General features: G+C 37.7%; 1 protein-coding gene across 1 annotated transcript in view; it reads right to left on the bottom strand.

Annotated features, from left to right (window-relative positions):
• Positions 1 to 355: 355 nt before the first annotated feature.
• Positions 356 to 17,872, bottom strand: part of CFTR (CF transmembrane conductance regulator) — a 145,472-nt gene continuing 127,955 nt past the window's right edge. Inside the window, exons 25-28 of the mRNA XM_004602252.2 lie at positions 13,556 to 13,645; positions 4,008 to 4,180; positions 2,998 to 3,103; positions 356 to 1,716 (exon numbers count right to left, since the gene is read on the bottom strand). Of these exons, the coding sequence (XP_004602309.2) occupies positions 1,516 to 1,716; positions 2,998 to 3,103; positions 4,008 to 4,180; positions 13,556 to 13,645 (570 nt within the window). The 3' untranslated portion in view covers positions 356 to 1,515. The remainder of the gene's footprint in view (positions 1,717 to 2,997; positions 3,104 to 4,007; positions 4,181 to 13,555; positions 13,646 to 17,872) is intronic.

Genomic DNA, 17,872 nt, shown 5'->3' with positions numbered 1-17,872 from the left:
TAAAGAGACCAATGAGACTTGATGAATGAACACGTCTGGAGACAGTTAAGTTTCACACAAATATATAGATTTTATTGACATATGATATTGTCATACAGTAATAAATAGAAGGTAACCGGAAGGGTCACTTTTGTGCTTGAAGGCAGTGTGTCCGCGAGAGCTGTGGGTTGATTCTGTAGTACCTTTTCTGTCAGAAATGCTTCTAGGAGGGAACCCGGTGCTGCACAGGAATCATGCAGGTCTGAGCAACATCTGTGTCAACCCTGGTGTGTCTTTCCTCCACTCCATCAGGAAGATTCACAGTCCCTGGCCAGTATCAGCCCAGGTCCCACAAGCTACCCTCCCCTAACCCCAGTTTTAATCTATCATAAAAATAACTAGTGCCATAAAAAGTGAACATTTCAAATATAAAAATTCTTTTATACAAATATAATTCATGATATAATCACTCTTAAAATACAACCATTTATAGATGAGTTTGAAATATTATTAAAATAAATATTTTCTAGAGAAAATTTCATTTGCATCACAAAATTATAAAAGAGAGCATATAAAACTAATTCATGATCGAATCTTTTCAGTCTGTTGCTCATGATCTCTCCTGGTCATACATACAGTCTGAAGTGCAATATCAATCCTGGAAAAAACAGATCACCCTTGATATACCTAGATCTTTGGATTTCATGTAACTATCTCTGCCGCAGCAAGAGTTTACCTGTCCACATATGCTTTACCAGAGAATCTAGATAAGAATGATTTTCAGTTAAGAGCGCTAATGAATTTATTACTTTCTTGGAAGCTGAAGAAAACATCCATTATCAAGGGTAAGCTTCTGTCTCCTACACGAGATTGAAACTGCTCTTCTCCTAGGTAGGGAAATATATTCTCCTTATCCCGATCAGTATTTTGAGTAGAACGGAATGGCATGAACCCTGATTTCTAGGATCAGGAAGTTCTCTCTCTTGATTGGTCGCCAGATGTTGGTTGGTGCATATTTTGCTGGGCCATCTGTGACTCTCACTTGTTTCTTACATTTGTTTGGGAAGAGGACAGTCTAAATGCCTATGAAAGTATATGGTTGTGCTTTTAGGTATCTTGGAGAAAGAGGAGAAAAAGGGATACAGGCTTATACAAGTGAGTAAAGTTTCCAGTTACCATTACTTAATCATATCTCTTAAGTAGAAATGAATACAGTTCTCCAATCATACATATTTATGTTCCCCTAAACAAGAAGTTGCAGAATTAATCTAGTTAACATTTATAGCCACTTTCCCAGACTCTACCAAAGGGAAAGGATTATTCTGGCTTGCAAATCTTCCAGGATCTCAAGCACCTTTCACGTAATTTAACCATCGCCAGAAAGCCACTTTTCTTGATCGAAGGGTGTGTCCTTAATCCCTCTTATTCAATTTTTTTCCTTTAAACATAATATTTATTCTTGTTGTCTGAGGTGAAAACTGTTGTTTTCTTTCAAGTCCTTGAATGAGTGTCCCATACCAACACTTGGACTGCCTTTTAAAGCCGTGTTTCTTGCACCTCTTCTTCCGTCTCCTCCTTGAGGGCAGTGATTTTGGATCGGGATTTGTACTTGCTGGAATTTCGGTGTGGGAAGAGCTTCAACCGGTCAGAGGAGCTGATGGCCTGGCGGAAGAGGCTCTTCTCACTCAACAGCTTCTGGATGGAGTCATACTGCCGCACTTTGTTCTCCTCTATGACCTAGGGAAGTGGCTGTTAGTGAGGCCTCAGAAGGTAGGACAGATCAGAGCGAGAACAGAAAACAACAGGGGTTCAGAGGAAGATGAAAACCTAACAGTAAATAGTGTCCAAGGACTTGCCTTCCCCGTACTCTTGATCTTACATTTGATATCTGATCCTCTTGGTTTACAGAGAATCCACCATTTGTGAAATTAGCTAGTATTTTCTACTTAGCAAGTGGAATTGCTTTGTTTTTTTGTAAATTGGTCTAATGCTGAGCAAGAGAGCTTCTTTGGAGAACTTTTGAGGAACTAAGGGTTCTTTGAAAACATGAATAATTCATGTTAGTCATCTTAAATGTTACCTTAAAATAAATAATGTCCCCATAGCACCTTTACAACAGGGAATATGAAAAAAAAAAGCATAACCATTTCAAACTGGTCTGCATATGCCTGAGCTTACTATGCCTCCGTAACATGTTCAAATTAAACAAATTCAAGGCCAGAGGACAGAAGGGCTGATTAGGACTATGACAGATCAGAGGCGGTGAGTCTGTCTCCAAATCTATCACCTGACACTTAGTAACGATAGTGGTAACAACCCTTCAACATTTAACTCCAAGAGCCTGAAAGTCCTTTGTAGAAATGACGTGATGTACTTTATCATCGTCCTTAGCATTTCCTTATGACTAAACCCAAAGGAATTTGTGAATATCACTGGAAAGAATCTGACAGGTTTAAAGTACAATGAATGAGAAGATGGATGGGAGAAGCTCTAAGCTGAGCTTCAAATGAAAAAAAAAATCCCCAAGTCTCTCTTTGAACTACACTAAAGCTATACATTAGACTTTAAGACTATCCAGACCTGTCTGGGATTCAATTCATAGAAGAATTAAATACTGAGAGCATCAAGACTTAGTCATTTTTATGACTTAATCCAACTAAAGGGCTGAAGAGATATTTATAGATAACTTCATTGTCACTATAGATAAATATTATGCTTCTATTTTGCCCATTTGCTTTTATTTATTTTTTATCTACCCATGGCTTTGTTCAGGGTTTATTCCTGACTCTGTGCTCAGGGATCACTCCTGGCAGTTCTTAGGAGCACATATGCAATTCTTGGGATCTTCCTCAGCTAAGCCACAAGCAAGGCAAGTGCCTTACCTGCTGTGCTATCTTTCCAGCCGTCCCTGTTTTAAGAACTTTGACATTGATGTGATTTGTAGGAACTATCACATATGACTTTATTACGAAAAAATTAAAGAAGAAATGAAATTGAACGTATATTATGAAAACTCACTAAAAATCGTTGGCATTCCAACATTGCCTCTATCCTGTGCTCACAGAGGATTACTGTGCAATCAGCAAATGCTTGCTTTAGAGTTCTTCGAATGATTTGATATGTTCTAGAAAAGAAAAAACAATTCACATATAATGTCACAGAACAATCAATATTCAGCCTCTAAAGTTAAAACATAGCTATACTTTTTTTTAATTTTTTGCTTTTTGGGTCACACCCAGCGATGCACAGGGGTTAGTCCTGGCTCATGTACTCAGAAATTACACCTGGTAGTGCTCAGGGGACCATATGGGATGCTGGGAATCGAACATGGTTTGGCCGCATGCAAGGCAAACACCCAACCCACTGCGCTATTGCTCCAGCCCCACATAGCTATACTCTTTAGTTACATAAATACCTTTGTGAGTACTCTTGGAAGTGCTTGGGGGGGGGGGGCTATGCAGTACATGGCTAGAACTCAGGGTGCTGTGTAAGCAAGGTATGTGCTCTTCCACTTGAGCCATATCCTGGCCTATAAATAGCAGGAACATTAGTAGATATGGAAAGTTACAGTCAACTTTCCAACCACAGAACAGATTGTAAGAAAGAATTTTGTAGAAAGTATTTTGGAAAAAAAATCGTGAACAAATGGTTTGGTTAGGTAGAATTCACTAGTTGTTCTCATGTGCTATAAATTTCCCCTATTGTGTAAACTGAATAGAAAGTAAAATCATAAGAATGCAATTACACCTATGTCATGAAATGTTTGCTCACATGTTGACAAGAGGATACTGTCTGCGTGAAATTCCCAAGTTGCATTCAGAAGAGAATACAAGGCTCTTATATGTGGAGGTAAGCACTTGTACTCTTGTCAAATAGTGAATTTCCACTGCGCAACTACTCCATTTTAGGGTGAGTGGGACCTCTCTTAGTACATGTAAAAACCTAGTGGAATTTGTGTCAATTTGAATGAGGCTTCTGAGATTCCACTTCCATTAAATAATTTCAGTTGCATGAATTCTGAAACTCACATTGGATCCAAATGCGCACTGGGTTCATCAAGCAGCAAGATCTTTGCTTTACTGAGAACAGACCTGGCCAAGCACATCAATTGCTTGTGACCATGACTTAGGACATAACCCCCATCCACAAGAACAAAGTCAAGTTTTCCAGGAAATTGCTCTATCACAGATTTGAGTCCAACCTGAAGAAAAGAAAGAGGCAAAATGCTGTAATTTTAAAGGGTGGCATAGATACAATTTAAGAGGTTGACAGTCTGAAAAGTTATATAGGAATTCTAGATTAACTTTATCCTAACCTTCCTCCCTTATTCATATGATCAAGGTTAATTCCAAGTACAATCTTGAGGGTCTAAAGGATCAATCTCTGACTTGGACTTGTGTCTGCTCTGTATTTCATTATTTACTCAAGAAAATTTTATTGAGTGTCTATTATGCTTCAGGTAATCTAAGAGTCATAATAAAATGACATATGTTCTTACAAGTTCCTTAAGGCTTATAAAATCACACAAATAAATCCAACACAAATGAATATATGGTAGGAAGATACTCTGTTTAAAAGGTAGTTATTCATTTATCATGACAAACTCTTTTACACAACTTCTCACTCTCAAGTCTGAACTAATATACTATGAAAGGTAGCATAAAATAATCAACAAAAGAGCTTTTATTTTTTTATTACAGCTTAGGCAATATGGTTATAATAATGTTTATAGTATTGGTGTACAAAGTTACTGCACATCACCACCACTAATGTGCCCGTGACCTTCCACCACTGTCCTTATGTCACCCTAGTCTGATTTTCTTTATCCCTTCCCTCCACTATTTGTTAGTCTGTAATTCAAGGTCAATGATTTGCCATTGTCCAACACTGTCTATTCTCTTTTACTTTCTCTCTCTATCCACAGATTAGGGAGATCATCCAATATTTGTTCTTCTTCATCAATCTTATTTCACTTCTCCTTCCAACTTATTTCACTTAATAAAATATGCTCCATTAGCTGAGAAGCTCTTATAAAGTACACATGGAAACTCACTACCTAGTTTTTTAATTAATAAAGATTGATTTTAAGACACTAATAAAACAATAAAGTAAAAAAACTGAGTTAAAATAGTGTTAAATTATTAGGAGACTTAAAGATGTTTTTCTATTCGGGTGAAATTAATGTTTAAATGGATAGAATAGGTTTAAAATGCAAGCAAAAATAAATCATTTTTTACAAAAACTAAAAACATTGAAGGCTTGACTCATTACATATTCAGACAAGTATGCAGTCATAGTTACTTTTGCTAAATACTTATAAGTATTAGAGGGTTAAAGAAATACACAGATGATTGTCTCCTACACTTCCTACAGTTGGGAAGTCTCAAGTTTTGTGTCAGGAAGTAAAGTGTGCTCCCAACTAGCTGTAATAGAAGCAAACTGAGATAATAGCTCTAAGAAAGACTTGAGGGAGTTCAGAGATCAATTCCGAGATGGCTGCATTGCTATTCAACAAATATTAGCTGTGTGCCATGAAATTCACAGCAAACAGTACTCCTTTCCTTGGGATTCTCATTAAAGCAATCTCAGTTGGGGAGAGGTCATTAGTGCTGGAGATGAGTTTCTGAGACGGTAGAGAATGTAAGTGTATCAATTAGACAAGGGGGACTGCTCTGCTCTATCCTGGAAAGCTCAGGAAGCTCATTTACGAAGCTACTTCCAAGTCTAACTGGCTGAGAAAGTGAATCAAGACGTGAGCAGGAATTAGAGAAACTTTCTTATTCTCTTCAACTTTTTACTTTATACAAAATTCAGCCCATGAAATCTGCCAGCCTCTCCTACTCAAACAACATATAAAACAACATACAAAAACTTGTCTCGAGTTCCCTTTTAGTTATTATTTAATGATCTAACTTTCGGTTCTTCATCTATGATCTGTGGACTCTGCTGGTGTATGGAAATTTCTTACGGGATCTGCCAAAAATACACCCCCTTCCCAGCCGGTAGCAGCTCTAAGCAATAGCAGCAGATGTCATACCAGCTAAAAATGCAATTTTATATCAGATCTAATAAATTACTATGTACACTGGTTTCCACATGCCCACTTTGGATTTTAGGGTCCTACCAGCAGGACTCAGAGACTAATCCTAGCCCTGCTCAGGAGTGATCCCTACTAGTACACGGGGGACAATATGTGGTGCTGGGGATTTGAACTAGGGTCATGGCCATTGCAACTACATGTTAGGCAAGAGCCTGCCCTCCTGTACTTTCTCTCCAGCCCCAGAAAAGTCTTTATTTCTGCCTTAGCTGTCAGCAGAACACAGGATGTTTTTTATTTCTTCCAGTTCAGAGGTATAAAGAGGTTGAAGAACTTCGTCATTTAAAATATCAAAAAAAATCAATTTGTGTCTTTTACCTCCACTGTCTTATATCACAGAACTTACTTTTTCTTTCTTCAATTATTTCTTGGCTTACGAAAAAACTGTTGCTACATCTTAGTATCATGTGTAAGGCAGTTTTCCTCTTCCTGACCAGAGTCTATTCACCAGTCGCCTAAGATCTCATTTATTCTTAAGGTACGGAGCACTCTGAACAAGATGTGACTTTTCATTTTCTACTACCCCAGACAACTCTGAAATACTTCTTCATTCCTTCTCTTCTCTATTGATTCTAATCCAGAGATCCTAGTTCAGTCAATTATTATTTTTTTAAGTGGCATACTGAAAATATCAAGTATTATCAGTGCATCAGACAAACATCCCCTGGTTCCTTCTAAAATATAAGTAACTATAACATATTTCTCTTTATAATCCTATGGTCGTTCTTTTCCAAACAAGAATACAGCTATGTTTGGGCTGGAGCAATAGCACAGTGGGTAGGGCGTTTGCCTTGCATGCGGCCGACCCGGGTTAGATTCCCAGCATCCCGTATGGTCCTGTGAGCACTGCCAGGAGTAATTCCTGAGTGCAAAGCCAGGAGTAACCCTTGTGCATTGCCGGGTGTGACCCAAAAATTAAAAAAAATACAGCTATGTTCTTTCAAAGGACAGATTAATCCAAAATTGATTCCCCTCCATTCTGAGTTCTGACAGCACCCAACAACTTGTAGTTCCCTAGACATCTCAGTCTCCTCAAGTTTGTGCCACTGATTAGCCTGAAATATCCTGCTGAATATCCCGGCTTGTTCTTCTGGACTAGCCATGGCAATACTTTTTTGCACATTCCCCTGTTAGACTGTCAGCTTGTTGAGAGTAAAGACATACCATGTAGTTCCATTCGTATTCGGGAATGCAAATATAAAACATACTGCCGGTTTCAACATATTGGACAGGAAATAAGCTCTGAGGGGTGTAACCCCCCAAACAAAACCAAAACGTTCAACATATTTACTCATTAGTTAGCCTTGTCATCAGAAAGGTTTCGATTAAAGGCGGGTGCTCTTAAGCCGAGCAGCTGAGGGTTATGCCAGCAATTATTTGCTGATGTCAGAGGTTCAACTAAGTGGAATTGACCTCACATGTTAAAAATGGGGGAAGTAATGGTATAGTCATCAAAGGAACGTAATGAGGATTATATGAGATAATTTGTGGGAAGAGGCTACACTGAGTGAAGCATCTAATCCGATGAAACTATTCTATTGTTGTGCCAGGGAAACCCCAAGGATGGGGCCAGGTCACTCCCAGGGTGCATGTGGATCTGTAAGATTTTCCCTTCACAGGCTGCTTTGGTAAATAGGTAAGTAGGACACAATGAAATAATACGAATTTATGTCATACCACTAGTAACAGGATTGAGATTTGGTAAGAATATAATAGCATGTATTCTTCATTTAGTACTACACTAATCAAGCATGGAGTTCTGAAGGCCGTATTAGGAAATCCACTTAACTGTAAAAGACTTGAGACTTCCTTGTGGTAAAGTGTAAAGTATTATTTTTATTCCCAAATAAAATTTTTCTCCAAGTAAATCATTGTGCCTAAATATGTTTTACTGTCAATATTTGGAGAACAAAGTTTTTCAAAATTGAACACTATTGAGATAGACTAACCTAGAGTGCGTTTCACAACATTCCTATCTCACTGCTTCATTTACTATGAAGCAGAGTCAAAATATTTGAAAGTCATTGCTCAGAGAGAGGTCAGCATATGTTACTTAAACTGCAAGTTTTGATGTCACTGAACATTTAACACATATTTTCGTTACTTCTTTTCCTGCTCAGATTCTGTGATAAGTTTTGAAAGGAAAATGGGAAGCATAAGAGACTATTGTGTTAGAAAAGATACACAGTTGTTTCCAACTCTGCATACTGGTCAAGAATAAATTCAATGACCCTACTGATTTTTTGGATGCAAATGACTGCTAATTTACACACCTTGATAGCCTCTTAATGAGGATTTATTAAATTTCAGTATGACGGTACATCTGGGGATTCAGAGATGAAGGACCACATGGCCCAGATGGGGAGAAAAGTAATAAGTGTGGGATTGCTGTTTAGAAATAAGTGCTATGGGAGAAAAAAAGACAAATAAAAATTGCTATGCAGATATCATCTTATCTACTGAGCCTTAGTTACATATGCATACATACATACATACATAAGTACAAAGTGTGTGACTCTCCAAAAAAGGAAGTTAGCTAGGCTCTGTTCAAACTTAGATTAATTTGAAATTATTAGAATCTAAAAATTAATAGTTATTTTCATTCCAATAACCCTAAAAACAAAAACATCAACCTGGGGTGGGTGTAGTGATGAAAGAATAGGTGCATACCATGACTATAGACAGTATTACAAACCACAATGTGTTAGTAAATATTTTAAAAAATAAAATAAAACACCAATAATTTGTAGGCATATAGAACTTTGACATGAAGAACTTATCAATTTTATGCTACTGAGTTAATAAATCATACCTACTTCCTGAAATACTATTTAGGTGGAAGAAATTTTGTTTTGTACATATCAAACTAAAAAACACACTCTGAAAAGGGCCAGGAATTTTCTTCAGAATGTTGACTTTTGCTATTGGTACTCTCTGGAATGTTGAGGCACTGGAATTTGCTCTTGTGACAAGTAAACATTAAAGAAGCAGAAAATTGAATTGTGTTTGGAAAGAATATCTCAGTAAGGGTCAAGTATAAAAAACAGACACTCTCAGGACTGGAGAAGTAGCTTAGGGTTAGAGTGCTTGCCTTGCATGTGTGAGGCCCTGGGTTCAGTCCCCAGGGACCCTGATTTCCCAGCTCAGCAAAGAGTGAACTCCAAGCATAGAATAGCAGTAGTTTCTCAGCATCTCCAGGTGTGGCTCACCAAACCAAAACAAAACAATTTTTTAAAAAGGCACTCTGAATTTCTTTGGGATTCCTTTTGGCCATAAAATGCAGGTCAAATTTTTTTTTTTTATTGGTAAGGGGTTTTGTCCCATTTTTCTGCTAAAATTTGGTGTATTTGAGGGGCCTGTCATGTCTTAAAGTAGCCCATCAATTGTTCTTGTAACCATGGTTTTGAGTCTATGAAGTTCCTGAGCTGTTGTTTATCTGTGAAACTGTGTGTTATTCCTTATGTTATGAATAAGAGTCTAGCTGGGTAAAGTATTTCTGATGAGACATTTATTTCATTGAGTTTTTTCACTATATTCCACCACTGGGCTGGAGCGATAGCACAGCGGTGTTCGCCTTTCACTCGGCCAGCAGGTCAAATTTTTAACTTAAAGGTCATTACTTCTAATCTGGAACAATAGCACAGTGGATAGGGCGTTTGCCTTGCACGAAGACGACCCAGGTTCTATTCCTCTGTCCCTCTCCGAGAGCCCGGCAAGCTACCGAGAGTATCCCGCCTGCACAGCAGAGCCTGGAAAGGTACCCGTGGTGTGTTTGATATGCCCAAAACAGTAACAACAAGTCTCACAATGGAGATGTTACTGGTGCCTGTTAGAGCAAATCAATGAGCAACAGGATGACAGTGATACAGTGATAGTTCTACTCTTTACGTTGATCTCTAAAAGACCAGCACTGTATAAATAAGAAACTATAAGTAAGGTAAAAACCATGAATTACCAGAAAAGCCTTCATTCTAGAATCAACTGACACACTACTTTGATACTGAATTAACAAGCTAGCACACTGTGCTGACAAGGCCTGTGAACCAGAAAGGTCCAAGGACATGGATGTTGAGCCTGTGGCAACAATCTCAGACACATTCCTCAGGCTGCTCAAGGTTGTGTATCAATCCCAAGACCAGGCTTATGGAATTGTATCTGGGAATCATTTATTCTTTATTTTACTAAGCACCTGACTCATTCAATTAGTCAATACTTATTGAGTATCAGCTATGTGGCCAACACTATTCCACATTCTAGAAACACCACACTTCACCTCTGCCTGCAGGGAACTGACAGAGTTACAGGGACTTTGGCCAAATTAAGAAGAAAATGTCTATCCCAGGTGAAGAATGCTTTGAAAGGGGGAGAGAGTCACCCTCAGACCTAAAGCAATAGGGCAGGTTCCTAGGAAGAAGCAATGCGCTGTGTAAGGACAGGTCTGAGTATTGAATGGGAGCAGACAGTGAAGTGTTGCAAGGTTCCCGGGTTTAGAGGAGAATCTGTGGGAAAGTCTCTAAAAGCACAGAGGGCACAGAAAAGCCATGGCAAATGGAAGAGTGTGGGAGTAAGTTTAAGGAGACTGGTTAAGATAGGAAGCCAGTAAGAGAAAACCATACTGACCCCTTCAAACACAAGAATTAGGGGCTGGAGCGATAGCACAGTGGGTAGGGCGTTTGCCTTGCACTCGGCCAGCCAGGGTTCAATTTCCAGCATCCCATATGGTCCCCTGAGTGCCTCCAGGTATAATTCCTGAGTGCAGAGCCAGGTGTAACCCCTGTGCATCGCCAGGTGTGACCCAAAAAGAAAAAACAAAAAACAAAAACAAAACAAAACAAAAAAACATGAGAATTAGTGTTGGTGTCACATAGAGATCTAGATATTTGTAGAAGAGTCTTGACAGGACTTTATATGTGGAGATGGGGAAAAACACAGGGCCGAGTATGAGTTTTAGGTCTTGGTTCTGGGCAACTGGAGGGTGGTGAAGCCACATGCTGGGACTAGGAATATAGAAGAGTGTTGTCAGTGGAAGATATAAAACTGTAGGTAATATGGTCACTGTCCATGCTAAAATGTCACATAAAGAACTGTGTGAGCAGATCTATTTTGGACTCATTAATATAGAGGGGTAAGGACCAGAGAGATAGAATGGAGGTTTTTAGGGCACTTATTTGTATGCAACCAGCCCAGGTTCAGTCCCCTGAACCACAGGTAGATCCTAAAACATTCCCATTCATGAGCAAAGGGCCAGTAGTAATCACTTGGCAGTGATTACTACTGCCTATCTACAGAGAGAGAGAGAGAGAAAGAGAGGGAGACAGACACACAAACAGAAACAAAGAGACAGAGACAGAGAAAGAGAGAGAGGAAGCTTAAAGAGAATACAAATGAATTTCCCCAAGAAGTAAAATAAGAATTAGGAACCATCAAACAATAACATTAAAGAAAAAAATCCAGAGAGATCAGTTGGAAAATGGTTATTATAATTAACTTTTAGGCAGTACCTATTTTCCATGCACTGGGTTGTCCTTATTATATATGAAAGCCTTAAAAGTTATAATAATCCCACCAAATTATTGGGTCATAATTTAGGGTGTTAACATTTTTCTTCCCTTGGGATTGGATTTCTTTCAAAATTCTCTTTACTTAGCCAATAAAGCTAGTAGAAGTTACCTGGTCCTGCATGGTTGGGAGAAGGGTAACTTAGACCATCTCAGTTCAACATCTCAAGAAATGTTTTGTCTCCCTTGAACTTGCTTAAAATCCTTATCCCAGAATGCTAAGGCAAAGGATGCCAAGATGAAGGTGTGAGCCTAAGGTGCAAGGGAAAAATGCTGTTTGGACCAGCTTTGCTTCAAAAACTAAGTGCTGGTATCTAGGCATGACCCTCATAGCTTTATAATATCTCGCTCAGATCAGCAAAGATAAAGTTTTCACACAGGACTTGAGAGCTAAATCAAGGAAGGAATAAAGTGCAGAGCTATATTTCCAGCCCTCATGTCTATCTGCAAGTAGCAAATAATCAAAAACAGAATTTATAAAATGACTTAAATATGAGTTGATTAAATAAAATCAAAATAGTTAACGAAAATCTTATAGTTAACTGTGTCTTCTAAAATATCAGTTTATTCTTATGATCATGATTTCCTGTAAATTTTTATCGTGACTTGGCAATACTCACAAATTTTGTGAAGTCTAAACTTCCTAAGTTTCTCTCCCGTTACATTGTGTTCCTCTAGTTCATTCCCTGAATTCACATCAAAGATCTAAAAATGCGTTAACAGCAATTTAGTTAATGTTTTCTTTGAAACCCTTGTTTGTTGGGTAATAAGGAAACTTTGATAATGAAAATGGTTAATCTATGTGTATTTTATTAGGGACATGTTAGGGTTGGGCATTCAATGGGTGAGTGTTTAACACTCATGGGCATTTCAAAGCTCCTGGCAAGATACATTATGAAAGCAAGCAGAAAATGGAAAGAACACATAGTATAAACAGAATTAGGCTACAATAAAGATCAAAAATACAGAAAATAGTTGGACAAAGTTGTTCTCAGTTATTTATGAATTTAGATGTTCTTGCGGTCCATAATTATAATCTATTACCATATGGAATCTTTAAGACTAAGACCTCAAATTTAATGAAATAACAAAAAATATCTTTCTTTTATTATATAGAATACTTTGAGGAGTTATCATTTTCAGCTAGAATGCCTGATGAGAGAACTAATAATTCACTCTATCTCCTCTATACTCCAATTCATCCTTATAATCATTCTAATTTTATAATGAACCACCCACTGAATATATATACGCAGGAATTTTTATTCTACTTCCATCCATAATTTCTATACTTTTATGCAGTGTCTTAAGGACCTTGTGGGAATATGGAGTTCACATAGCATTTCACCTAGAAGCTTTGATAGCTACATCCTCTGAAGAACTGGAATTTCCAAAGAGGACTTTAGCCATCTGAATGTGCTCTTGAAACATCATCATCCCTTTCTTGCCAGAAAAGTATACAAAAGCAAGGCAAAGCTTTTCCCTTGTTCTTGGAAAGCTTCAGAACCCAAACAGGGAATGGGTGAGAAGGTACTGAGCAATGGTCATTTGTATCTCTCCTTCTTTATGTCTCATTGATGGATTGGGGTGGCAAAATAGACCAAGGTTCTTTTCTCTTTTGTACTCTCTGAGGAGAGTAATGGTTTCATTTATTCACTGGGTACTCTCCTTAATACTTTTATTGAGGAAAGTAATGGGCCCAATTACTCAAAAGTACTGAGGAGAAAATGGGCCCAATTACATTGAGGAGAGTTATGGGTCCAACCCATAACTTGGGTACTTCATGAATATTAAGGTTCTTTCTTTAAAGTTGTATACAGAGAGATATACAAATATAGTATGTAAAATTATCTCATGTAAGATGACCATTTTTGTGAGTGTGAGCTACCATTTTCAAAATTATTTTAATTAGCATCCTTACCTCTTCTGTAACTTTCCAGATTTCTTGATCATTCCACTGATCATAGGGATCCAGGTTTTTTCTAAACGTTCCATTAAATATAAATACTTTCTGTAGCAATACAGATGAAAAAGTATAAATAAAATAAACATCTTTGCATTTTTCTGTTAAATTGTGAATTATTTTAACATAAAGATTAGATAATAAATACCTACAAACTTACCAGCATTTAAAATTAATTTTTGTATTTCTTTATTATCTTTTATTAGGAAATAAAATACTACTGAACAGAGGGTTACTTTTGGCACGCCGAGAGCTACAATTTTATCTCCCCTACTTTGTGACAATAAGAGGTAAAAGTTACATGCATAGAGAAATGTGGAGCTAATATCCTGAAATCCCACTGCATTGATACAAAGGAAAAGTTAATACAGAAAAATAAAGAAGTTATAACTACATTTAAACTTCCTTATGAAAACCTCTCAAACTCAATACCTTGACGAAAAAGAAATCACAATCATTATAAGTTGTAGGAACTTAAATTTTTACTGTCATAGCAATATTTATTATTGCAAGCAAATATGTCATAAGTTAAAGCCAAAATTATAATTTTATGAGCTACAATAAACTGTTTAAACAAATTCCTACTGTGTTAATGTATTGGATTTGTAAATCTAGCCTAAAGGATTTTGAAACAGTTTAAATTTATGGACATTTACTTAAACACATATTTATATGATCTATAAACCAAGGCACAGCCCTACTTGTGAAAGCAGGAGAAGGCCACAACTTAGAAATCTGTGAGAGAGTGGAATCCAATTATTTGTTTAGAAAGAAATCTGTGTGAGAGTGGAAGCACATTATAGAAGGGAAGGGAGCTGGTGAAAAGGATTCAATTGAGGTGACAAAAGACAGCCTAATTTTCTCCAAGGAGCCCTGCACAACTATTACCCTAAGTCACCTTTCTTGTGACTTATGTGTCACATCACCACTCACTTAGAGCTGCCTATGCTAAAAAAAACAGTTTCTGAGAAAAATCACTGTCTCATTAGGAAATGCTGACACATCAATAACATCGAATTCTCTTTCTGCGCATGCAGATGAGCTGACAAATATTCTTGACATTAATGTGAGTAAAAGTTTTCTTTGCTTATTTTCCTATTTCCTTTGGTGAATAACATCCTGTAGGGAGAACTGAGAGCCAAATTTTTTGAAGTCAAGGTTTTTGCATATTGCCTCAGCCTGAGAGAGATTACTCAAGTCTTCATGTGATCTGTAAAAAATATACAAGGCAGCTGGCCCCAGATTCCTGGTGTGTGCTTCTCAGCAGAGTAAGAATATCTTCACATTGGCACCAAGTTCAAGGAAAGTCACTTTGTACACCTTATTTCCTGGGACATAATTTATGGTTTAAAGACTATTTTGTTACCCTCAATTTCAGGAAAACTTGGAAGAGGGCAAGAAAGAAGCCTTAGTCTGTACTTTAAAATCTGCATTAAATCTTCTCCAGAGGGGACACCTACATGACTTGTAGAAGTGAATATGTGATGATTATACAATTTTAAGACGTGAAGGACACATTCCTCCAAAAAGAATGAAAGGAATGTCTAAATCAGCTAATGAGATGAAGCAAAGTACATAATCAGGGAATTTTGACAAATGAAGGAAAATTCAAAAGAAGTGGCTCTGAAGAACGCATGTTAGTTGTTAAGTCTAGCAACTGGGGGTTTTTAGTATCTAAAACCCAAAAGATTGCCAGTGGGATATAGGCATCAACTATTTGAATTTTCTTTTCTTTTCTTTTTTGTATTGTAACTCACTGTTTAGAAGATTTGTAGCATTCTTTTTTTTGCTTTTTTGGCTCACACCCAGAGATGCACAGGGGTTACTCCTGGCTCATGCAGTCAGGAATTACTCCTGGCGGTGCTCAGGGGACCATATGGGATGCTGGGAATTGAACCCAGGTCGGCCGCATGCAAGGCAAACACCCTACCCATTGTGCTATCACTCCAGCCCCAAGATTTGTAGCATTCTTAAGAAAGATGAGATATAGCAACTGCAGCTCCTGATTATCAGACAATGCTGCAGAAAACTGTGTCCACTGGGAACAAGGCAGCTGAAAGCAGGGCTCCCATTTGTGGCTGGAAAATTCAAAAGATGTGGCTCCAAAAAACCCAAGTCAATACCCTTTCTTTAAGCAAACAAGCAGCAAGTGTTCCACGTTGCACTCAAAGCTAATACTATTTTATTGGATAATTCCAGAACCCACTACAGGGGGTAGTATAACTCACTTTGGGAAATACTGATTAAAATTACATATCTATGTATATGTATACATATATATGCTTTGGAACATATTGCTTTAATTCTATATCTTTTAAATGATTATTGTGTCACCATATTACCAGAACACAAGCCTGTACTGAGTACCAGTTCAGTCAGTATTGCCTGAATGGGTAAGGGCACTAATGAGAAGACAATCAAAATGTGCACACATCACAGTAAGAGTTTAGAGCATAATGTTCTTCGGGAAGAGCAGCTCTACAGAGTGTTACCTTTAACAAGAATAATACTAATGATCTATTAAAATATTGATTTATCTTCATAATTTCTGGAGCGATAGCACAGCAGGTAGGGTGTTTGCCTTGCACGTGGCCAACCCGGGTTCGACTTCTCTGTCCCTCTCGGAGAACCTGGCAAGCTACCAAGAGTATCTGACCTGCAAGGCAGAGCCTGAAAAGCTCCCCATGGTGTATTCAATATGCCAAAAACAGTGACAACAAGTCTCACAATGGAGACGTTACTGGTGCCTGCTCAAGCAAATGACAGTGACAGTGATATGGCAATATATTAAATAGTTTATTTTAGATAGATATGGATTGGGAGGAGATAGCTCAGTGGTTGGAGACACAGGTTTGAGTCCACATGGTTCTTCTTGGTATTCTAACTACTATCAGGTATAGTCCTGGAGGTCTCTGAGAACTGCTGGGTATTGATGTTTGTGGTCCCTGGTGTCACGGAGCCAAGCAGTTATGCATTTGGGGGCTCTGTCATTGAACTTGGGCAAGTATTGCAGGGAGTGGCCTCAGTCCCCCTGAGAACTGCTTGGGAGGTCCCCAACAAAACAAGATAAAATAAATACAAAATCAAAAACTATAAAAATAAGATACTGCTTGCTGAGATGAGGTATTTTGAGGCTAAGATAAACAGATTCAATTAATTCTGTAGATCTTTCCTATACAGTTTATTATCTAACATTAATGTAATGCTTCAATTTATTTTTAGTAAAAGAGGAACTGACTGAACTAATTCAATCATGATTTAATTTCATACAGCTGATCTGACATTTTAGTACTACACCACAAAGAGTCTTAATGTCTTCAGTATGTCACTATATAAGAGATAGCATATCCTTTCAATAGATGTCCTTGGAATATTAGAAGACACACTTCAAACCAAGGGCCATACACAATGTAAATGGCATCTACAACAGAATAAACTTATATTTATGAAAGCATATCTCAAAGTATTTTTGATTACTTTACAGAAAGTCTGAAGTCAGGGAATAGGAGACATGAAATAAAAGCAATTTGGGGAGATACATTTTAACAGAAAGATTAAAAATTTACATAACTCTGGCCAACTCATTTTCCCAGAAGGTCTTGCATATTTGGGTTCCTAGATAGAGCATATGATAAAATAAAAATCTCTCTATCAACAGGAAGATAAAAGCAAGGACTCAGTGAAATTGAAATGAGTTTCTTAGAACTTTGCTAATAATTCTACTGAGAAGATTTATGTGAACAAGAACTAAAAAGCTTTGCAATTATAATTAAAAAGGAAACCAGAATACTTAGAGTAAATGGAAGAACAACAATTCTTAGCCACCAAGAGACTATGTTCTGGATTGTTTATAATTGCTATGTTCTCTAATGCTCTCACTTAGGGATGCTTGCATTTCCAGTGCTTCTTTATCTTTAGACAATTTGATGATTTCCTCCCCCCACTTTTTTTTAACAACACCTGGAAGCCTCAGGCCTTACTCCTGACAGTGAACTTAGAGATCACTCCTGGAAGACTTGGAGAATCACATGGGGTGCCAGAGATCAAACCAGGTTAGCCACATGCAAGGCAAATGCCCTACCCGTGAACTATTGCTCCAGCCCACAATCTCCTTTTGGTGTCTGAAGAAAAAATACTAGTTTTTTAAAAAGTTCAACCAGTTCAACCAAGACTAAATTTCTGGCACCATGGCAGAGTTTGGACAAATAGGTTCAAAGCACCAGTATAGAAGCTACACTACTGATCGCTTTATTAGTTTAAGAAACAAATGTAAAG

The sequence above is a fragment of the Sorex araneus genome, chromosome 1, assembly GCF_027595985.1.
Source record: "Sorex araneus isolate mSorAra2 chromosome 1, mSorAra2.pri, whole genome shotgun sequence".
NCBI classification, from domain to species: domain Eukaryota; kingdom Metazoa; phylum Chordata; class Mammalia; order Eulipotyphla; family Soricidae; genus Sorex; species Sorex araneus.
The sequence above is the reverse complement of the archived record's forward strand: the minus strand, read 5'-3'. Positions and strand labels throughout refer to the sequence as shown.